Source organism: Phodopus roborovskii, unplaced genomic scaffold (genome assembly GCF_943737965.1).
Source record: "Phodopus roborovskii unplaced genomic scaffold, PHOROB, whole genome shotgun sequence".
Taxonomy (NCBI): domain Eukaryota; kingdom Metazoa; phylum Chordata; class Mammalia; order Rodentia; family Cricetidae; genus Phodopus; species Phodopus roborovskii.
The window spans coordinates 2,485,754-2,501,810 of NW_026126646.1; the positions used below are offsets into that span (position 1 = coordinate 2,485,754).

Sequence of the window (16,057 nt, forward strand, 5' to 3'; positions counted from 1 at the left end):
AGCCGATCTACGGAGTGAGGCCCCGTCTTGAAACCAAACAATAGTGGTTTGCAGCCTTGCTTTCTAGACAAGGAGCTGTTCCAAGTGCACCTCGTTGTAGAGTGTGGGTGTGTTTTCTTCAGTGACAAGATGGCTGTCAGCACTCCAGCTCCGTGTTTTTCCTTGGCCACCTCAGCAGAGGGGGAGGGGGAGCCCAAGCTGGGCCTGTCCTCCGAGTGGTCAGGGCAGCTGAGGCCCGTCTTCAGCAAGTCCTCCTATCTCACCCTAGGGGAGGCGGGGAGGGAACCCTGGGAAACTCCCTCCTTCAGAGCGTGTCTCTGCCTCCGCTGACATTTAACAGCACGTGAGGGAAGAGCACCAGGGGATGCCGTGGGATAGGCCTCGAGGCCTGTGCATCCCTCCTAACTGGGGAATCAATCATCTCTGCAGCTCCAGGTGTCACCACCTACAAATGCAGTCGATAAGATCACAAAAGCAGCAGACACACGAGCAGCTGCCAGGAGCTGGTAAACTTTATTCTACCAGCAGTGTTCAGAGATGTACAGACCCAGGCTTCAGGGCGGGACCCTGTGCGGCGGCTACTTCCCATGCCACTTCTAGAGATGCAGTGGCTTCTACACACACTAGTGGCCCTAGTTCAGGGGCTGGCTTCCAGTGGCCTGCCCCAACCTTGGGGCCCAGGGCTTGGGCGCTAGTCTTTGAGAATGAGCGGCGCCTTCACTTGCTCAGCCGCCTCCTTGCCGCTGAGCGCCTCCACGATAGCCAGTGCAAACTCGAAGCTGGTCCCAGGCCCACGGCTGGTGAGGATCAGGCCATCCCTTTCCACACGGCTCTCTGAGTAGCTGTAGTGACCTACAGGGGACAGACACAGTTGCTCTATCTAGGTTGTGTTAGCCACACAACACCCACCCACCCACCAGTGCTGCCATTTCTGTTCTTGGAGTAAATGAAACCCAAAGCTGCACGCTGGCTGCAGCTACCCGTTTCCTAAGCCCTCCAGGCTACCACGAGCCCTGTGGGGGAGACTGCCAGGGGCAATGGGCACAACGGGGACAACTCTGAGGGGAACTGGTGATGAACGGCTCCACTTTGCCACGGGGCCTCAGCGTGAGGCCAGTGTGCAGGGGCAGGGCGGTGGCCGTGATGAGAAGACACTGGCTGGTCCACAGGCAGAGCCGCCGTCCCCTGCAGCCGGGAGGCGACACCAGCTCCTCAGGCTTTCTTCCTGTCTGCCACCTGCTACTCTGAGCAACCGAGGCAGTGTGGGGCACCCCCAAATCCACTCACCCCCAATTCTCTCCTACAACAGGACCAGGCTCTACAAGTCACACCTGCCCTCCATTGCGCATCTTCCAACCCTCACCGCACAACCCAGGCCCTCCTTTCAGTCAGCCGAGGTGTGTGCCCATCACCCGGCCCCTGGGTCTTGACTGAATGTGGCCATGGAGGCCTGCTGCCTGTCACAGCTGGTCCTCACCCCCAGCACCAGCTGTCAACCCTGCTCTTTTGTTTAGCATCTGCTACTCAAAGTGCCCGGGGCCTCTCCTGCTCTCAGTCTGTCTGAGCAGAGCCCGGAAGCAGGTTCTCAGTCAGGGTGAAAAGTTCCTTGACTCGGTTCTCCCTGGTGGTCCTGTCCCCCTCAGCACCAAGGGCACTGTCCAGGTGCACAGTGCAGAGGGCCCCGCCCTAGGCATCCACAGAGACCCTGTGTTTGGCTATGTGGTCTCTGGCCTCAGCACAGAGGCAAAGGGAGAAAGGGGAAGTTTGGGACAGAACCTTAGGGAGGGCTCCAGGGTAAGGGCTTCTGTGACGGATCGCGTGCGCAGGTGCACAGCTGTCTAGGGGCACCAAGGCACACACTCTGATCACGGACCTCCACACCCAGCTCGGTGGGAGCCCAACATGGCACCAACACGAGACGCTTGGGCATAGCTTCATGTCTACTGTTTCTGCCTGGAGCGAAGAGCTCAGAGCATCCAGAGTTCTCTTCCAAGTGGGTCAGCCATATCAGGAGGAGCTTGCTTTCCTACCTCGTTCAAAACTCACCCCACATGGGATGCATCGGAAACTTTGCATTTATTTATACTACAGAGAAGAAAATGGGGGCCATAACTTCCCGTTTACCCAGCCCTACTCTGACGGCTAAACCAGGTCAATAAACTGGAATGATAACCAGATGATAAACTGGAAACGCAAATGAGCCTAACTAGGAGGTTTAAAGAGGCTGATACTTGTCAACGGCTCCACCTAGTGGCCACAGTGAGGAACAGCCTCAAAAAATGTACTAAGGCAGCCAGGTGTGACTTGAGTTTAGGGTAGATTTGTAAAAATCTCTTCAGGGAAAGGCAAGTGGCGAGGCAGACCACAAGGCAATAACTGAAGGCTGCCACCTGTGTGTGCAAACATGAAGACGTGCAGAAACCCAGTCACTACTTATGCCTTGTCTGTGACGCCTGGGGAACACCAGTGTGGGGTGGTTACCATGGAGACCTGAAGCCCAGAGAGCCACCTCTGCTCCTTTAAGAAGAAGCGGTCAACCCCTGTGCACAGTGGCTTTGGGGTCCAATGCCTGCGGTCTGACCTCTCAGAATGTAGTGTAAGGCAAGGGTACCCGCCCAGCACACACTTCTGAGAAGTACTGGGGAGGGGAGGAGGGGAAAGCTGTTCTCCTTCTCAGAGGGAAAATTCCCACAGGTCTGCCAAATGCATGAGTGAGCCCAGCAGAAGGGCCTCGCCTTCCAGAATGCTTTTAAGGGGCACATGGTCATGGCAGTGGGAGGGGGAGCCTTGCGCTCGCTACAGAAAGGCCCCTGAGCCTCAGTGTGCTGGCCGGGGGACACGGCCCTCCTTGTCAACTGTAGGCCCCAGGCAAGCTGGGGGGACCGTGTAAACCTTCAGCAGCAGGGAAAGAAACCGGATGCCAGGGCCACAGCTTAGGTGACGCAGGACAGCTCTTCCTGGGTTGTCCCCAGACAGCGTGCCAGCCACATAGCACAGGCCTCAGGTCCCACCGTCCTTTCCTCCCTGACCTCACTTCATTAGCTTAGCACAAACTCAGCCCGTCTTTACATCACCCGAGAGCCAGAGCCCTTTACCACAGTGACCTTCGCTGCTTTACTGGCACCGTCCAACAACTGAAGTAAAGTGACAGGCACTGTCGACCAAGCTAAGGACACACACACACTCCCGCACACACGCGTGCGCGCACACGCGCACACACACACGCACACGCACACACACACGCGCACACACACACGGGGGCAGCCTTGCGTGTCAGTTTTATGTCATCTGAGAAGAGCCGCCCTCGACTGAGGGAGTGCCCCCACCAGACTGGGCTGGAGAGCGGGGTTCTCACCCTCCCAACGCTGCAACCCTTTACAGTTCCTCAGGTTGTGCTGACCCAACCATAACTACGTCACTGCTACTTCACGACTGTAAGTTTGCTACTGCTGTGTGTCATGATGTAAATATCTGAATTTTCCAATGATCCAAGGCAACCCCTGTGAAAGGGCTTTCAACCTCCTAGGGGGTCTCGACCCACAGGCTGAGGACCATTGCTGTACCCTGGGCTGGCCCACCTGTCAGGCACATGCCTGTAATCCTAGCACTCAGGGGGCAGAAGCAGCCTGGTCTCCAGAGAAAACCCTGTCTCAAACAAAACAAAACAAAAAACCGAACATACAAAAGGAACCAGCCCTAACCCTGAATGGTTCACACTGTGATGGTGGCATTAATGTGAGGTCTGGGGGGATGAACTGGGAAGGCTATGGCTTAATAATCAGTGATTTCCGGGACAGCCAGAACTATCATACAAGCCCAGGAGGTGGATCTCTGTGAGTTCAAAGCTAACCTGGTCTACAGTGATTTCCGGGACAGCCAGAACTATTACACAGAGAAACCCTGTCTCGAAAAAACAGAGAGAGAGAGAGAGAGAGAGAGAAGCTAAGTTCTTCGACAGCGTGGGGTCACACAGGCCTGCAAACCAACTATGGTCCACACCCGGGAGAAACATCAGACATGGCAAATCCCAATGCCAATCTGTGCAAGATGCCTAAGATGAATGCAAGGCTAAGATGAACACTAGGACACACACCTGCTCCCCCTGCTACTTGAGGCTGAGGCAGGAGGATGGCTTGACTCCAAGTCTGCCTATGCAACACAGTGAAATCCTGGCTCAAAACCAGAAGTGGCTGCAGAGGAATCTAATTAGATCTCATCTGAATAAAAAATATTAAACAGGAAGGATAAAGGGCAGTTCTAGAGTTGCAAAAGACACTTCACAGGAGCTGCCCAACAAGTGGGAGGGGGAGGAACATCTGCCTGGCTTTACAACTCCCATCCTGCCTGCAAGCTTCACCATGAAGAGAAATTGCTTTTATACGTTTAATAAAATTCAGCCATGTGTGGTGGTACATGCTTTTAATCCTGAACTCTGGAGGCAGAGGCAGACAGAGAGTTCCAGGCCAGCCTGGTCTACCTAGCAAGTTCCAGGGTAGACAGGGATATACAAAGAAACCCTGTCTCAAAAGACAAAAACAAAAAAACATTAAATGCCTAGCTGAAACTTAGAAAAGAAACATGTCACCAACAAAGCTGGTCTGCCACTTACGACATTCCCGAAGGTCTGCTGCAGACCCTGGGCAAAGGGTCATTCGCCGAAACTGCCCTCGGGGTCTAAATTCTACCCTTGGGCATTCGGTAAAAGTAAAAATTGGCATTTCATAACCCTTCCCATTTTGACAGTCAGGGATGTGGTGCCTCCAAACAGGGACTGACTGGCTGGCATGCTCTCCTTACCCCCTGTGAGTGCCAGCCGAGAGGCACATTTGAAGGAATCGACGCTGCCACACCATGGCCAGGGAGTTCTGAGCACAAGTCACTCACAGCGCGCGCGCACGCGCACACACACACACACACACACACACACACACGCCTCACCCCACCCCTCACACAACCCCCCTTTACAAGATCTATGGTCTTCTCTATGGGAAGATACTGGGTATACTTACTACCATTCATCATTTTGTCCTTAGCCCCTGGGTGTGTTGTAACCTTGCTTCCAAAACCGATTTCATGAGCCAACAGAGCGGTAGGACCTACAAATAAGATGAACGAAAAGATGAGGGTGCAGACAGAGGACCTGTGCTTTAGAGCCTGCACAGCGCTGGGCACGGTGGCGCACACCTTTAATCCCAGGCGTGGGAAGCAGAGGCAGGAAGATCTCCGAGTCCCAGGCCAGCAGGACTACACTGTTACAACCCTGAATAGCATTGCCTAAACACAAACAGAAGGGTGTGTCCGTGAGTGATGGTCCCGTGCAGAACACATCTGTCAAGGTGCACACACTCCCAAGAACTTCAGCTGCTGTTTTTACTAAAGACCTTCCCTCCATCCTGCAGAGCAAAGAGACAGACGGCACCGAGGGGCCGGGACCAATGTGCTGGGAGGTACAAAGGCAAGGGCTGCCCTGCCACACAAACTCCTGTATTACTCTATGGGCATGGTGTTTTGCTGCCTCCATGTGTGTCTGAGCACGGCTGGGTCCCCTGGGATTGGAGGCACACATGGCTGTGGGTAGCCATGCCCGTCTGTTGACTGCTGGTCTCTCTCTCCAGCTCCTGCCCGAGTCTTTAGAAAGGAAAGAGTTCGTTTTGTGGCAGAGACATTGGGGTCAAAGCATGCATGCTTTCTTGCTGCTTCATGACCATTCCTTTCTACTTCACACAAATGCAGCAGCTGGCGGGATTAAGACGGAAGGCAAGCTGAGCCCTGCAGGGAATTGCTAGGCTGAAGTCTGAGGCACAAAGACACTGGGTGCCTTGGAAGCCACTGATGTGAAAAGCCATGCACAGGGTCAGTCATGATACCGGAGGCCCCGCCTCTTACGATGAACTAGGAAACATGAGGACCAGCCGGTCTGTCATCGGTGAGCTCAGTGGAAAAGGCCAGCCTTGGCGATGCTCACGGCACACTGTCCCCACCTGTCCCTGAGCTCTTACTCTGCGGCTGACTGAGTCCAGCCTCCTCCAGCCCTGGCTCCCTCAGAACAGGAGCTCTAGGCCCACAGGCACTCACCACAGCTGCACAGCAGAGCCCGACTGCCACAGAGCACCACTGTCCAGGCGTGCGCCGCTCAGGCCTCACATTCAGACTAGAGTAACCTCTAGAGTCTAAGCGTCAAATACACGCGCTTCTACACCTCGTGTCTTCTCTACACAAAACAGTTGTAGAGGGCAGAAAATGTCATAATTACCACCCAATGTTTTTTATTTTAGGACAAAGGAGTCTCCCTATGCAGCCCTGGCTGGCCAGAACTCACCATATAGACCAGGCTGCCAGACTCACAGAGATCTGCCTGCCTCTGCTTCCCAAGGTCTAGGATTAAATGTGTGGGCCACCACGGCCAGATACCATTCCTTTTTATGTGAATAACTTCACGTGTACTTCTTAGAGTCTCACTGGGGAACATCTTGACTGAGAATCTTATGCCATGCTCTACTTGGCAGAGCTCCTGCCGCTGACCTTGAGGGAAGAGCATGGCCTGGTCAGCTGTTGAGGCCGCTCCCCTGGGGGTAACGACACTGTTGTTTCATGCAGCAGGGCCAGGACACATGGCTGCCTTCCCTGTCATGATAGCTCCTAACTGCTGATTTCTGAGAGGGTTGGGGGGTGGGGTGGGGGTGTCAATCTGAAAACTAAGACAAGACAAAACTGCCATTGCCTGAGCTTCTGATGAAGGCTACGCCTAAAGTTAGCTCTGGGAATCTCTCTTCCTATAGCGACACCTGGTGGACACTTAAAAATAGGACACCCAGCTGTCTGAACTCCTTGGGTACCCTGGCTTCTGGTGAACTGTTCTTACAGGGCATCTCCTAACTAACACCCTGCCAGGACTCCTCCCCCTTCAAACCCCCCCCACCCACACACACACTCAAAGTAAATCTCCTTCTATTTCCTCCCCAGGAAAGCCTCCCGCCGATGATTTTCCTTCAAAGGTGAAGCTAACAACCATATAAAACATGGTACCCGGTCCCTGATGGAAACACCTTGACCTCTTGTTGGCTGAAGCACGTGTCTCTTCCATCACTGCCTAAGTTATCCCTGTTTTCTCTGTTCTTCATTCCAGGATGGTGGCACAGGAGTCAGTGCGATTAGCATACTGCTAGTACTGTTTTGTTTTTAATGTTGATTTGATGCACAGGGGGGCCCAGGCATTCCAGCATGCCTCAGCAGAAGAGAGTGAGCCAGCTAAAGCTGCTGATGTTCTACTCAGTGATGCGGAAGAACAAGATGACACCACATTTTAGTTTCAGCCAAGTCACAAGGAACAAACCCAGGAAAATGCTAAGGAGGCTGGTGTCCCAGATCAGTGAAGAACACTGGCCCGTCTGTGACTCCCTGCCCACAGAGGACAGCTCAAGGCTGCAGGGATCGCAGGACCACCCACAAACACACACCCGTGAGCTGTAGGAGCTAGGACAGCACGTCCAGGGCAATGCCTAGGTGCTCCAACTGCATCTGTAACGGTTCTCAAGCACGCAATGCGGGGATCCCGGGCTGGCTATGCGGGCAATGCCCCTTCTGTGTCATGTGAGGGTGCTGGGAATGGAACCCAGGCCCCACACATGCTAGGCACACGCTCTACCCCACGCTGGGAATGGTTAGAACTCCTATGCTCTTCCCCCTTTCTCTTCTTTGCAGAGAGGCTCCTGTTATGTAGCTCAGGGAGGTCTCGAACTCATGAACCTACTTCTACATCCCCTGTGCTGGGATTACAGGTTGGTCTCCATAGTCAGCCCAAGACTGGGAAAGCTCACAGAAGGAGACTACAGCACAATGCCTTGCCTGAAGGGTGGCTTCGACAGCTGGATGTCATTCCAACGGGATGCGGACAGAAAGCAGGCACAGATGCTCCTGCTGGATCTACTTTGTCCCACGGCTAAGACAGAGTCCCTCGGTCCCCAAATAAAACCACCCATCCCTTCGGTCATGGATTCATTTGTTCTGTGACACATGTAAAAGGTGTCCAACAAGGAAGACGCTGGCAAAAGTGGCCCTACCCAGACGCCAGAACATCACCTGATATTAGAGAATGGGAACGGGGTTTAGCGGAAGCAAACACAAGGCTCAGGATGTGTACGAGACCCCAAAAGACCTTAAGTGAAGCCATGGGTGTCAGGTGCACTGAGTGAACACAGCAGGCCAGAGGCAGGAGAGACCCGGCTAGAGCTGTGGCATTCACGCCACAGATTCTTGCTGACTCTCCTGGCAGGCCGGGCTGCTGGCACAGAGATCTGCTGGGACAAGCTGTCTGCTGGATTCCAGAGGCCTTATCCCCAGGTCAACCAACCAGGGAGAGCAGTGAGCTTCACACACTCAAGACCCAGAGCATGGAGACAGACAGGAAGCTCGACAGTCACGTCAGCGCTGCAGCGACACAACCCCACGGCACCCTAACCAAACACCCGGTGTGGGCGCCCTCGGGTCACAGAGGCAAGCGGTGTGCACTCAAACTTCCAGGCAGGCCGGCCCCTCGGCCGGCTGCGGCGCCCACGCCCTGCACTTACTCACCCGCACAGATGGCAGCTATGAGCCCCTTCCTGCTCTCCTGCTCCTTCAAGAGCTCCTTCACCACAGCCGACTAGAGAGAGAACACAAACACCCAGTCACCACAGAGAAACTCAAAGGAGAGCTGGGAGGCTCACTCGAGGCTTAGCTTACTTCCACCTGTTTTCCAGAAAGCTCCAATCAGTAAACACCAAAGTGACAGGTTCCTACATCCACCCCCCGAGAGAAAGGCCCACCTCAAAGAGGACGGGCAGGAAAAAGCAATGTCACCAGGACAGGTAATCCTGGCCCCGTGCTCTGGAAGGGGCAGGAGTAAGGGGACACAGGGTTCAGTAGCTTCAGATGGCAGAAGGGAAAAGCCCCCAGTGGGAACAATCCACTGGCTGCCCGCGTGCCCACAGCCCACTCCCCACTTCTGATGCCCTTACACGGCTGTGGCAGAGCCGGGACGTTTGCACCTATGGCCGGCACCACCCCGGTGCACAGCACAACACAACAGGTCAGAGCAGAAGCTGCGAGGCTTTCTGCATGCGCGTGTCACGGAGTTGTGGCAGAGCAGTTTTTACCTCAGATAAATTCTGTGCACCCAGATTGCCTCCCGGAAGAACCACCACGTCGTATGGTCCCTGTGAGCAGGGAAATAGAAGGGAACATTTTATTTAACTGTGTTAAATGGTAGCCCAGTAACAGCTTCCTATCTAAAGTCACACATCTGCCACAGAATGGGGGCATGCGCACGGAGATGGGATTATACATGTGCTCTCTCAGACAGCACAAGTGAGGCCCTGGGTCTGAGTCTCCAACACTAAAGATGACTCAGTGGGAGGCACAGTGGTCACACCTGGAGGAGGAAGCAAAGGCAGGTAGATCAAGGGTTCAAGGCAGCCCTCAGCCACATGCTAAGTTTGAGGCCAGCCAGGTATACATACACAAGACCCCGTCTCAAAACAACAAGAAATCAAACAAATAAATAAAGGTGTATCCCTACTGTGTAACATTGTAACCAAAAATAAAAAAAATAAATAAAAAGTACAGACATGAGGGGCTGGAGAAATGGCTCAGCAGTTAAGAACTTTTGTTGGGGTTCACTTGCTAACACCTACACAGTGGTTCACAACGCCATATAACTCCAGCTCCAGGGGAATCCAACACCCTACCCTCTTCTGTCCTCTGTGAGTAACCACACAGCGCGTGCGCACTCACACTCGCACAATCTCTCTTTTTAAAAAGGTTTGTATTTTATGTAATGAGTGCTCTGTCTTCACACACACCAGGAGAAGGGATCTGATCCCATCATAGATGGTTGTGAGCTGCCATGTCGTTGCTGGGAATTGAACTCAGAACCTCTGGAAGAGCAGACAGTGCTCTTAACTGCTGAGCCGTCTCTCCAGCCCCAGAATCTCTCTTCTAAAATGAAAGGACATCCTGGGAGAGGTGTAGTGCAAATGCCCTTGTGTAGAGACCTTGCAACAAAGGAGAGCCACCACACTCAGGCACACAGACAAACGGACAGAGACATACATGCAAATGAGTGCAGCGGAGATGCTCAGACAAGAGACACCCAGCAGCTGACAGGGACCAGCAAGAGAGGACGGCAGAGGAAAGGGGTGTAATCACTCAGACTTTGTATGTAAACGTCTCCCCGCATGACTGGTTCTTCACCAAGAATACATGCAGTGATTTTAAAAAACGAAAAGAAAACAAATACTGGAAGGCAAAGAAAAAATTTAACATGATGAGAGCTGAAACTCTGCAGAGAGAAAATGTCTTAAAGCTTGCTGAAATTAAAAAGAATTAGAGAGAAGAAAGCTGTTCTAACGGTAATCAATAGCTGTCATCGATTTAATCTCTGTGTGCTGGGCATGGAACCCACAGCCTCATACATGCTAGGCAAGTGTTCTACCACTGAGCCCCATCATCTCATGCTCCTTTTATGAAATGAACCAAATGAACATATTTGAAAGGCAACCACTGTCTAAAACACCCAGATACCACAGGACAGAAAATAACAGCGAAAAAGGAATATTCTACTTCTTGCCTTTGACACGCGTTTTAGAATTTTTCAAGATTTTGTATGTAGATACCAAGAGTCAAATCATCTACAATCTAGCAACGAAATACTGAAACTTCTTTTTTCCCTTGGATTTATTTATTTATTTATTTACTTATTTACTTATTTATTTATTTATTTATTTATTGCGTATAGTGTTCTGTCTGCATGTGTGCCTGCAGGCCAGAAGAGGGCACCAGATCTCATTACAGATGGTTGTGAGTCATGTGGTTGCTGGGACTTGAACTCAGTACCTGATGGGGATGTCTTCGGTACATACATTTCTCTTATTGGTTGGTGAATAAAGCACTGTGGCCACTGAGGCAGGATGATAGATAGGACTAGGAGACAAGGAGGATTCTGGGAAGTGTAGGCAGAGAGCAGTCAAGATGTAGGACACTGGAGGAGTAACACCATGCCAGACACAGCCTCATAGCAATACACTGATTGGGTTAATAATTAATAATTGGGTTAATAAATAACTAATAGTTAAGACGGAGCTAGCCAGTAAGAAGCTCTAGCTATTGGCCAACACCTTTATAACTAATAGAGTCTCTGTGTGTTATTTTGGGACTGACGCAGCTTTCTGGCGGGAAAGAATGCTCTCAACAACTACCTCTGGAAGAGCAGCCAGTGCTCTTAACCTCTGAGCCGTCTCTCCAGCCCAGAAGTGCCGAAACTTCTTAGAGAGCAATGTGTGTCTGTCCATGTGGGGCAGCGTGGGGGAGCTGCACTCATGACCAGCCTTTCTCTCCTTCGCTGCCACGCCACAGCCCATCTCTCATCACCCTGAGCCATGGCCTCTGACCTATGGTAGTGTCTAAGGGTCAGTGGGCAGGGGTGCTTTGGAGGAAAGTGATCCCAGCCTTCCAAAGATGACCAACAGTACCAGTCACGGTACAGTACGAAGAAGCAGATCGGTTTAAGGAGAGTGCTCACCTCTCCCTCAATCGCCTGCTCAGCAATCCCGCAGGAAAGGAGGCCACTCCACCTGTCTGCTGTGCCCTTTCCCGCCAGCCTGGTCCTGCTGTCGCTTCAGCCCCAAATGAACACACAGCTGCTACATCAATTATAAAACTGTTGGCTGGTGGCTAGGGCTTCTTATTGGCTAGCTCTGTCTTAATTATTAACCTGTTTCTACTAATCTGCGAATTTCCACCTGGTCTTATCTAATGGGAAAACGCCTGGTGTGTCCTTTAAAGGGCAACTGTTCTGGCGGGCTCCCTCTACCAGGGAGAGTCTCCTCATCTAGTCCTGCCTATCTTCCCGCCTCATTGGCCAAACAGTGTTTTACTCATCAACCAATAAGAGAAACATATACAAAGGACATCTCCCCACCATGATCTGTCACTCTAAGAGGGAAGGGGAAGGAAGGGGAGGAGAAGGAGCCAGGCCCATTATCCAGCTACCAGGGAAGCCGAGACAGAGCATCAAGGGTCGGGCCTGTCTGGGCCACACAAGTGCCACTCCCAAAACCCTGTCTCAAAATAAATGTTGAACAAGGGGGAGAGGCTAGGGGGATAGAAGTCAGTGGGAGAGAGCTTGCCTGGCGTGTGTGAGGCCCAAAGTTCAACTACCAGTAGTCCTGAAAAACAGAAATGGAAAATGTGGCGGCCTACTTAAGAGGTAAGGAGGCCTTGGGAAGAAAATACCAATGAAGAACAAGGCTCCCACTCGGCACCATCTATGAGCTCTCCACCCACCCCACCCACCTACAGTACAGGAGCCAGCCATTCCCAGCCAGGTAAAAATAATTGTCTGTTTCCAAGACAGTGTTTCTCTGTGTAACAGCCCTGGCTGTCCTGGAACTTGCTCTGTAGACCACTCTGGCCTTGAACTCACAGAGATTCAACAGTCTTTGCCTCCCAAATGCCATGACTAAAGGTTCACACCACCATCTGGCAGAATCATTTCCTTAAAGTACGTCAATTCTAATGGCATAGACATACCCAAACACCATTTCAAAAACAAAACAAAACAGAACAAAAAACTGATAATCCCCAAAAAGAAAACGTTCATGTATACAAAACAAACCTGCTTTTTTGCATCTTCAAGACTGGTGTCAGGACAAATCATTACATCACGGCTACACTGCACGGGGTCTTTCCCAGCCAGGCCTGCAACTGTGACTTTAATCTACAGAAAGAACAGATGTTCAAGAACATGGAAATACACAGACACAGGGCGACATTTAACACCCACCCTGCCAGGGAATACCACAAAACCAAGCTGAGGCAATGACCAGATATATTTAAAAGCAGGTATCTTCTGGTTTGCCCGGGGACAGTCCTCATTTGTAGCTGAGCCACAACCCCAGTTCTGACTGGCTAGAACAACCTCCATTCCACAAGTGTTGAGTTGGGAGATGAATTACAGAGTGACCCTATTAACAACCCATTTTGCAAGGTCACCGTTGCCATTTAAACCTCATGGATTTTTCCAAAGTAAAACAATTAAAGAATACTTTATCCTGTAAAACATTTAGTTGGTGGCATTACCAGCAGCCAGTACCTGAAACACGGGCGTTTCCCACAGTGCCGAGAGGACAACAGGTTAGCTCACTGAAGACAAGCTATCAAAATCTAGCAATGTTGATCAGAACAGTCCTGGCCCAGTAATCACACATTTAGGTGCAGAGCCTGAAAAACTGTCCTCACATTTGCACTGATAAAACCCACAAAAGAGCATTTGTAACAGAGGCTGGAGGGGTGGCTGGCGGTTCAGTGCGCCTGGATTTGGTTCCCACCACCCACACGGCAGCTCACTGCCCCCTAACTCTAGGTCTGGGGGATCAGGCACCCTCTTCTGGTCTCTTCCCGTACCGGGCACACATGTAGTGTGCAGACATACATGCAGGCCGACATTCATACACAGGAAAAAGTTAAAAATCTTAATTCTTTACTCGAGCATGATAAGGCTGTGACTGGAGGGGAGGGTGGTCCATTTGCCTGTGTAGCACTGAGCAGGATTGGAAATGAGGAAGCTGCAGTTCCATTTTGGAGAAAAGAATGGAAATAACAAACTGCCCGGGCCTGCGCTCTGCTCAATCAGTGAATCAGCACAGCTGAGCACCCCTGCCTGGGTTCTTCAGGCAGAGGCAGAGGCAGCTGAGTTAGCCAGGTTTGTGTAAATGCTCAGAGTGAACCTGGCAAACACGAGTGTGTTCCCTGTCCACGTAAGCACAGGATTCGAAGCACAGGCTCATGCACGGGACAGCACACATCAGTCTGAGAACAGCCATGTCTGGGCAAGGAGGAATGGGCACATGACTGAGGAAACTCACAAAGGGGCTGCAGGAAAAGCTCCAGCCTCAAAGCATTTACTTTAAAAAACAGAAGCAAACAAACAAACTGTGTGCAGGCCAGGGGTGTTGGCCCATGCCTGTTATCCCAACTACTCAGGGGCTGAGGCAGAACAGCCTGAACGCAGGGTACAGGGAAACACACGCACGTCCCTTGAATGAATGAATGAATGAATGACTGAATGAATGAATGAATGAAACTTAAAAAGGGTCTGAAAGAAATAAGGCAAAGTGTCACACTCTGCACAAGTCAGCAGTGAGCCAGGATTGGGGAAGTTGAGGCAAGAACTCAAAGCCATCTTGAGCTACATGGTAAGTTCCATGTCGGCTTGGTCTAGAGGGTGGAACCCTATCTCAAAAGAGCAGTGAACAACACCAGTACGCCATTACATAACCACTGTAGCTCTGTAAACGTAGGACTGGCAAGACGGCTCACCAGGGAAAGGCACTCGCCTCCAAGCCTGAGGAGACTTCAGCCTAATCCCAGGGTGGAGGAGAACCAGCTCACACAGTTTGCCCTTTGACCTCCACACCTGCACCACAGGATGCAGGCTCACACACAACCAGCAAGTAAAACAGGGAGGGCTAGCCCACGAGGGGGACTCACCCCGGCTCGTCGCATCACATCCACCGGGATCACCGTCTCCATCTCCTCTGCGCCTTTGGCCAAGATGACCAGAGCTCGTTTGGAAGCCATTTCTACGTCTTAGAGACTTAAAAGAAAAGGAAGCTTTAGAAAGTTGCCAATGTAGCCAGATGGTGGTGGTGCACACCTTTAATCCCAGCACTTGGGAGGCAGAGGCAGGCGGATCTCTGTCATTTCAAGACCAGCCTGGTTTACAAGAGCTACTTCCAGGACAGCCTGGAACTGAAACCCTATCTGGAAAACAAACAACAAAGTTGCCAATGTAATAACCACCTGAACGGTGTAAATATCTTCCAGAAAACAGGTTGGGGTAAATTAAAGCAAGCCGTTTAGGTCAATACTGGTTTACATGGTAGAGTTTTGGTCGTTAACTCTGGGATGTAAACAGGGTGGCTGGGCTGGAGAGATGCGGTTAAGAGCAGAGGGCCAAGGTTTTGTTCCCAGCATCCACACGGCAGCTCACAAGTCTGTAACTCCAGTTCCAGGAGATCGGGCCCCCGCTTCTGTCCTCCGCGGGCACTGTGCGTACATGCATGCAGGCAAACCCTCATGCACCAAAAATCCTTTTAAAAACATAAAGCAGGTGTTTCTGACACGTGTTAGTATTGTTTGGATGTTCCTTTGCTGTGCTTTCTTAGGTCAAATTTCCTACAGAGGCATGTCACATCATGGGCCCTGCCTGCCGGTCACACTGATTTAAGAAAGGCGGACTTTCTTCAACTACTGTGATTAAACAAAACGACTCAAGTTCACGGGCCACAAAAGCAAGTGCACAGTCTGTAAACGTGTAAATTCTGGACGTTTGCTATTGTTATTGTTCCAATAAACCGTGCTGAACCCTCGGGGCCAGGTTGGCGGAGACCAATGGTGGTCAATGTCTGACCACACCATTCATGGTGAGAGATGGGAATTCCTTTCATGAAGCCCAGGCTGCTAGACGCCTCTCGGGCACACTCTCCGCGTGCTTTCCCAGCACGCTTGCCCTGCACAACCTCAAAGCCTTCCAGTAATGCTCACTCGCTACAACCCACGGGGTGTCGTGCAGAGCTCGGGCCCGGCATGCACCGCGGCCGCCGCCCGCAGCCCGGGACCCTCCCCGGGCAGCGGTGGACGACCGTGCCGCTCTGCTCCCGGGGCTGACCTGCACCCGCGCCTCCTCCACCCACGCGAAGCCTCGCTCGGTTCCGCAGCACAGCCCGGCCCAGTCACGGTCGCAGAGCAATCCGTCAGCACGCATGCGCGCCGCGCGCGCCGAGGCTGCGCGGGTCCCCGCGCTTCCGCCGCTGGGTGCGTCACATCCGGTCGGGAGCATCCCCCGGGATGATGTGCAGGCGATGGTTGCTAGGGCTACGCTGACCGCGCGCATCTCCCCTCAGCCAATGGTACGGGCCCGCTGCGGGCGCCTGCGCATTTGACTCTCTGTGGGACCAAGGTGCTTAGAGGTCCAAGCATGAGATTGGTCGCGAGTTCGAGGCCAGGCTAGGCTAGATCA

General features: G+C 52.2%; 1 protein-coding gene across 1 annotated transcript; it reads right to left on the bottom strand.

Annotated features, from left to right (window-relative positions):
* Positions 1-494: 494 nt before the first annotated feature.
* On the bottom strand, positions 495-15,770 carry Park7 (Parkinsonism associated deglycase). The gene is made up of 7 exons (XM_051173800.1): positions 15,707-15,770; positions 14,527-14,632; positions 12,653-12,754; positions 9,135-9,194; positions 8,572-8,641; positions 5,010-5,096; positions 495-852 (listed from the first exon to the last, which is right to left on the bottom strand). The coding sequence occupies exons 2-7, from the start codon at positions 14,614-14,616 to the stop codon at positions 692-694; spliced, it is 570 nt and encodes a 189-aa protein (XP_051029757.1). The 5' UTR covers positions 14,617-14,632; positions 15,707-15,770; the 3' UTR covers positions 495-691.
* Positions 15,771-16,057: the final 287 nt, after the last annotated feature.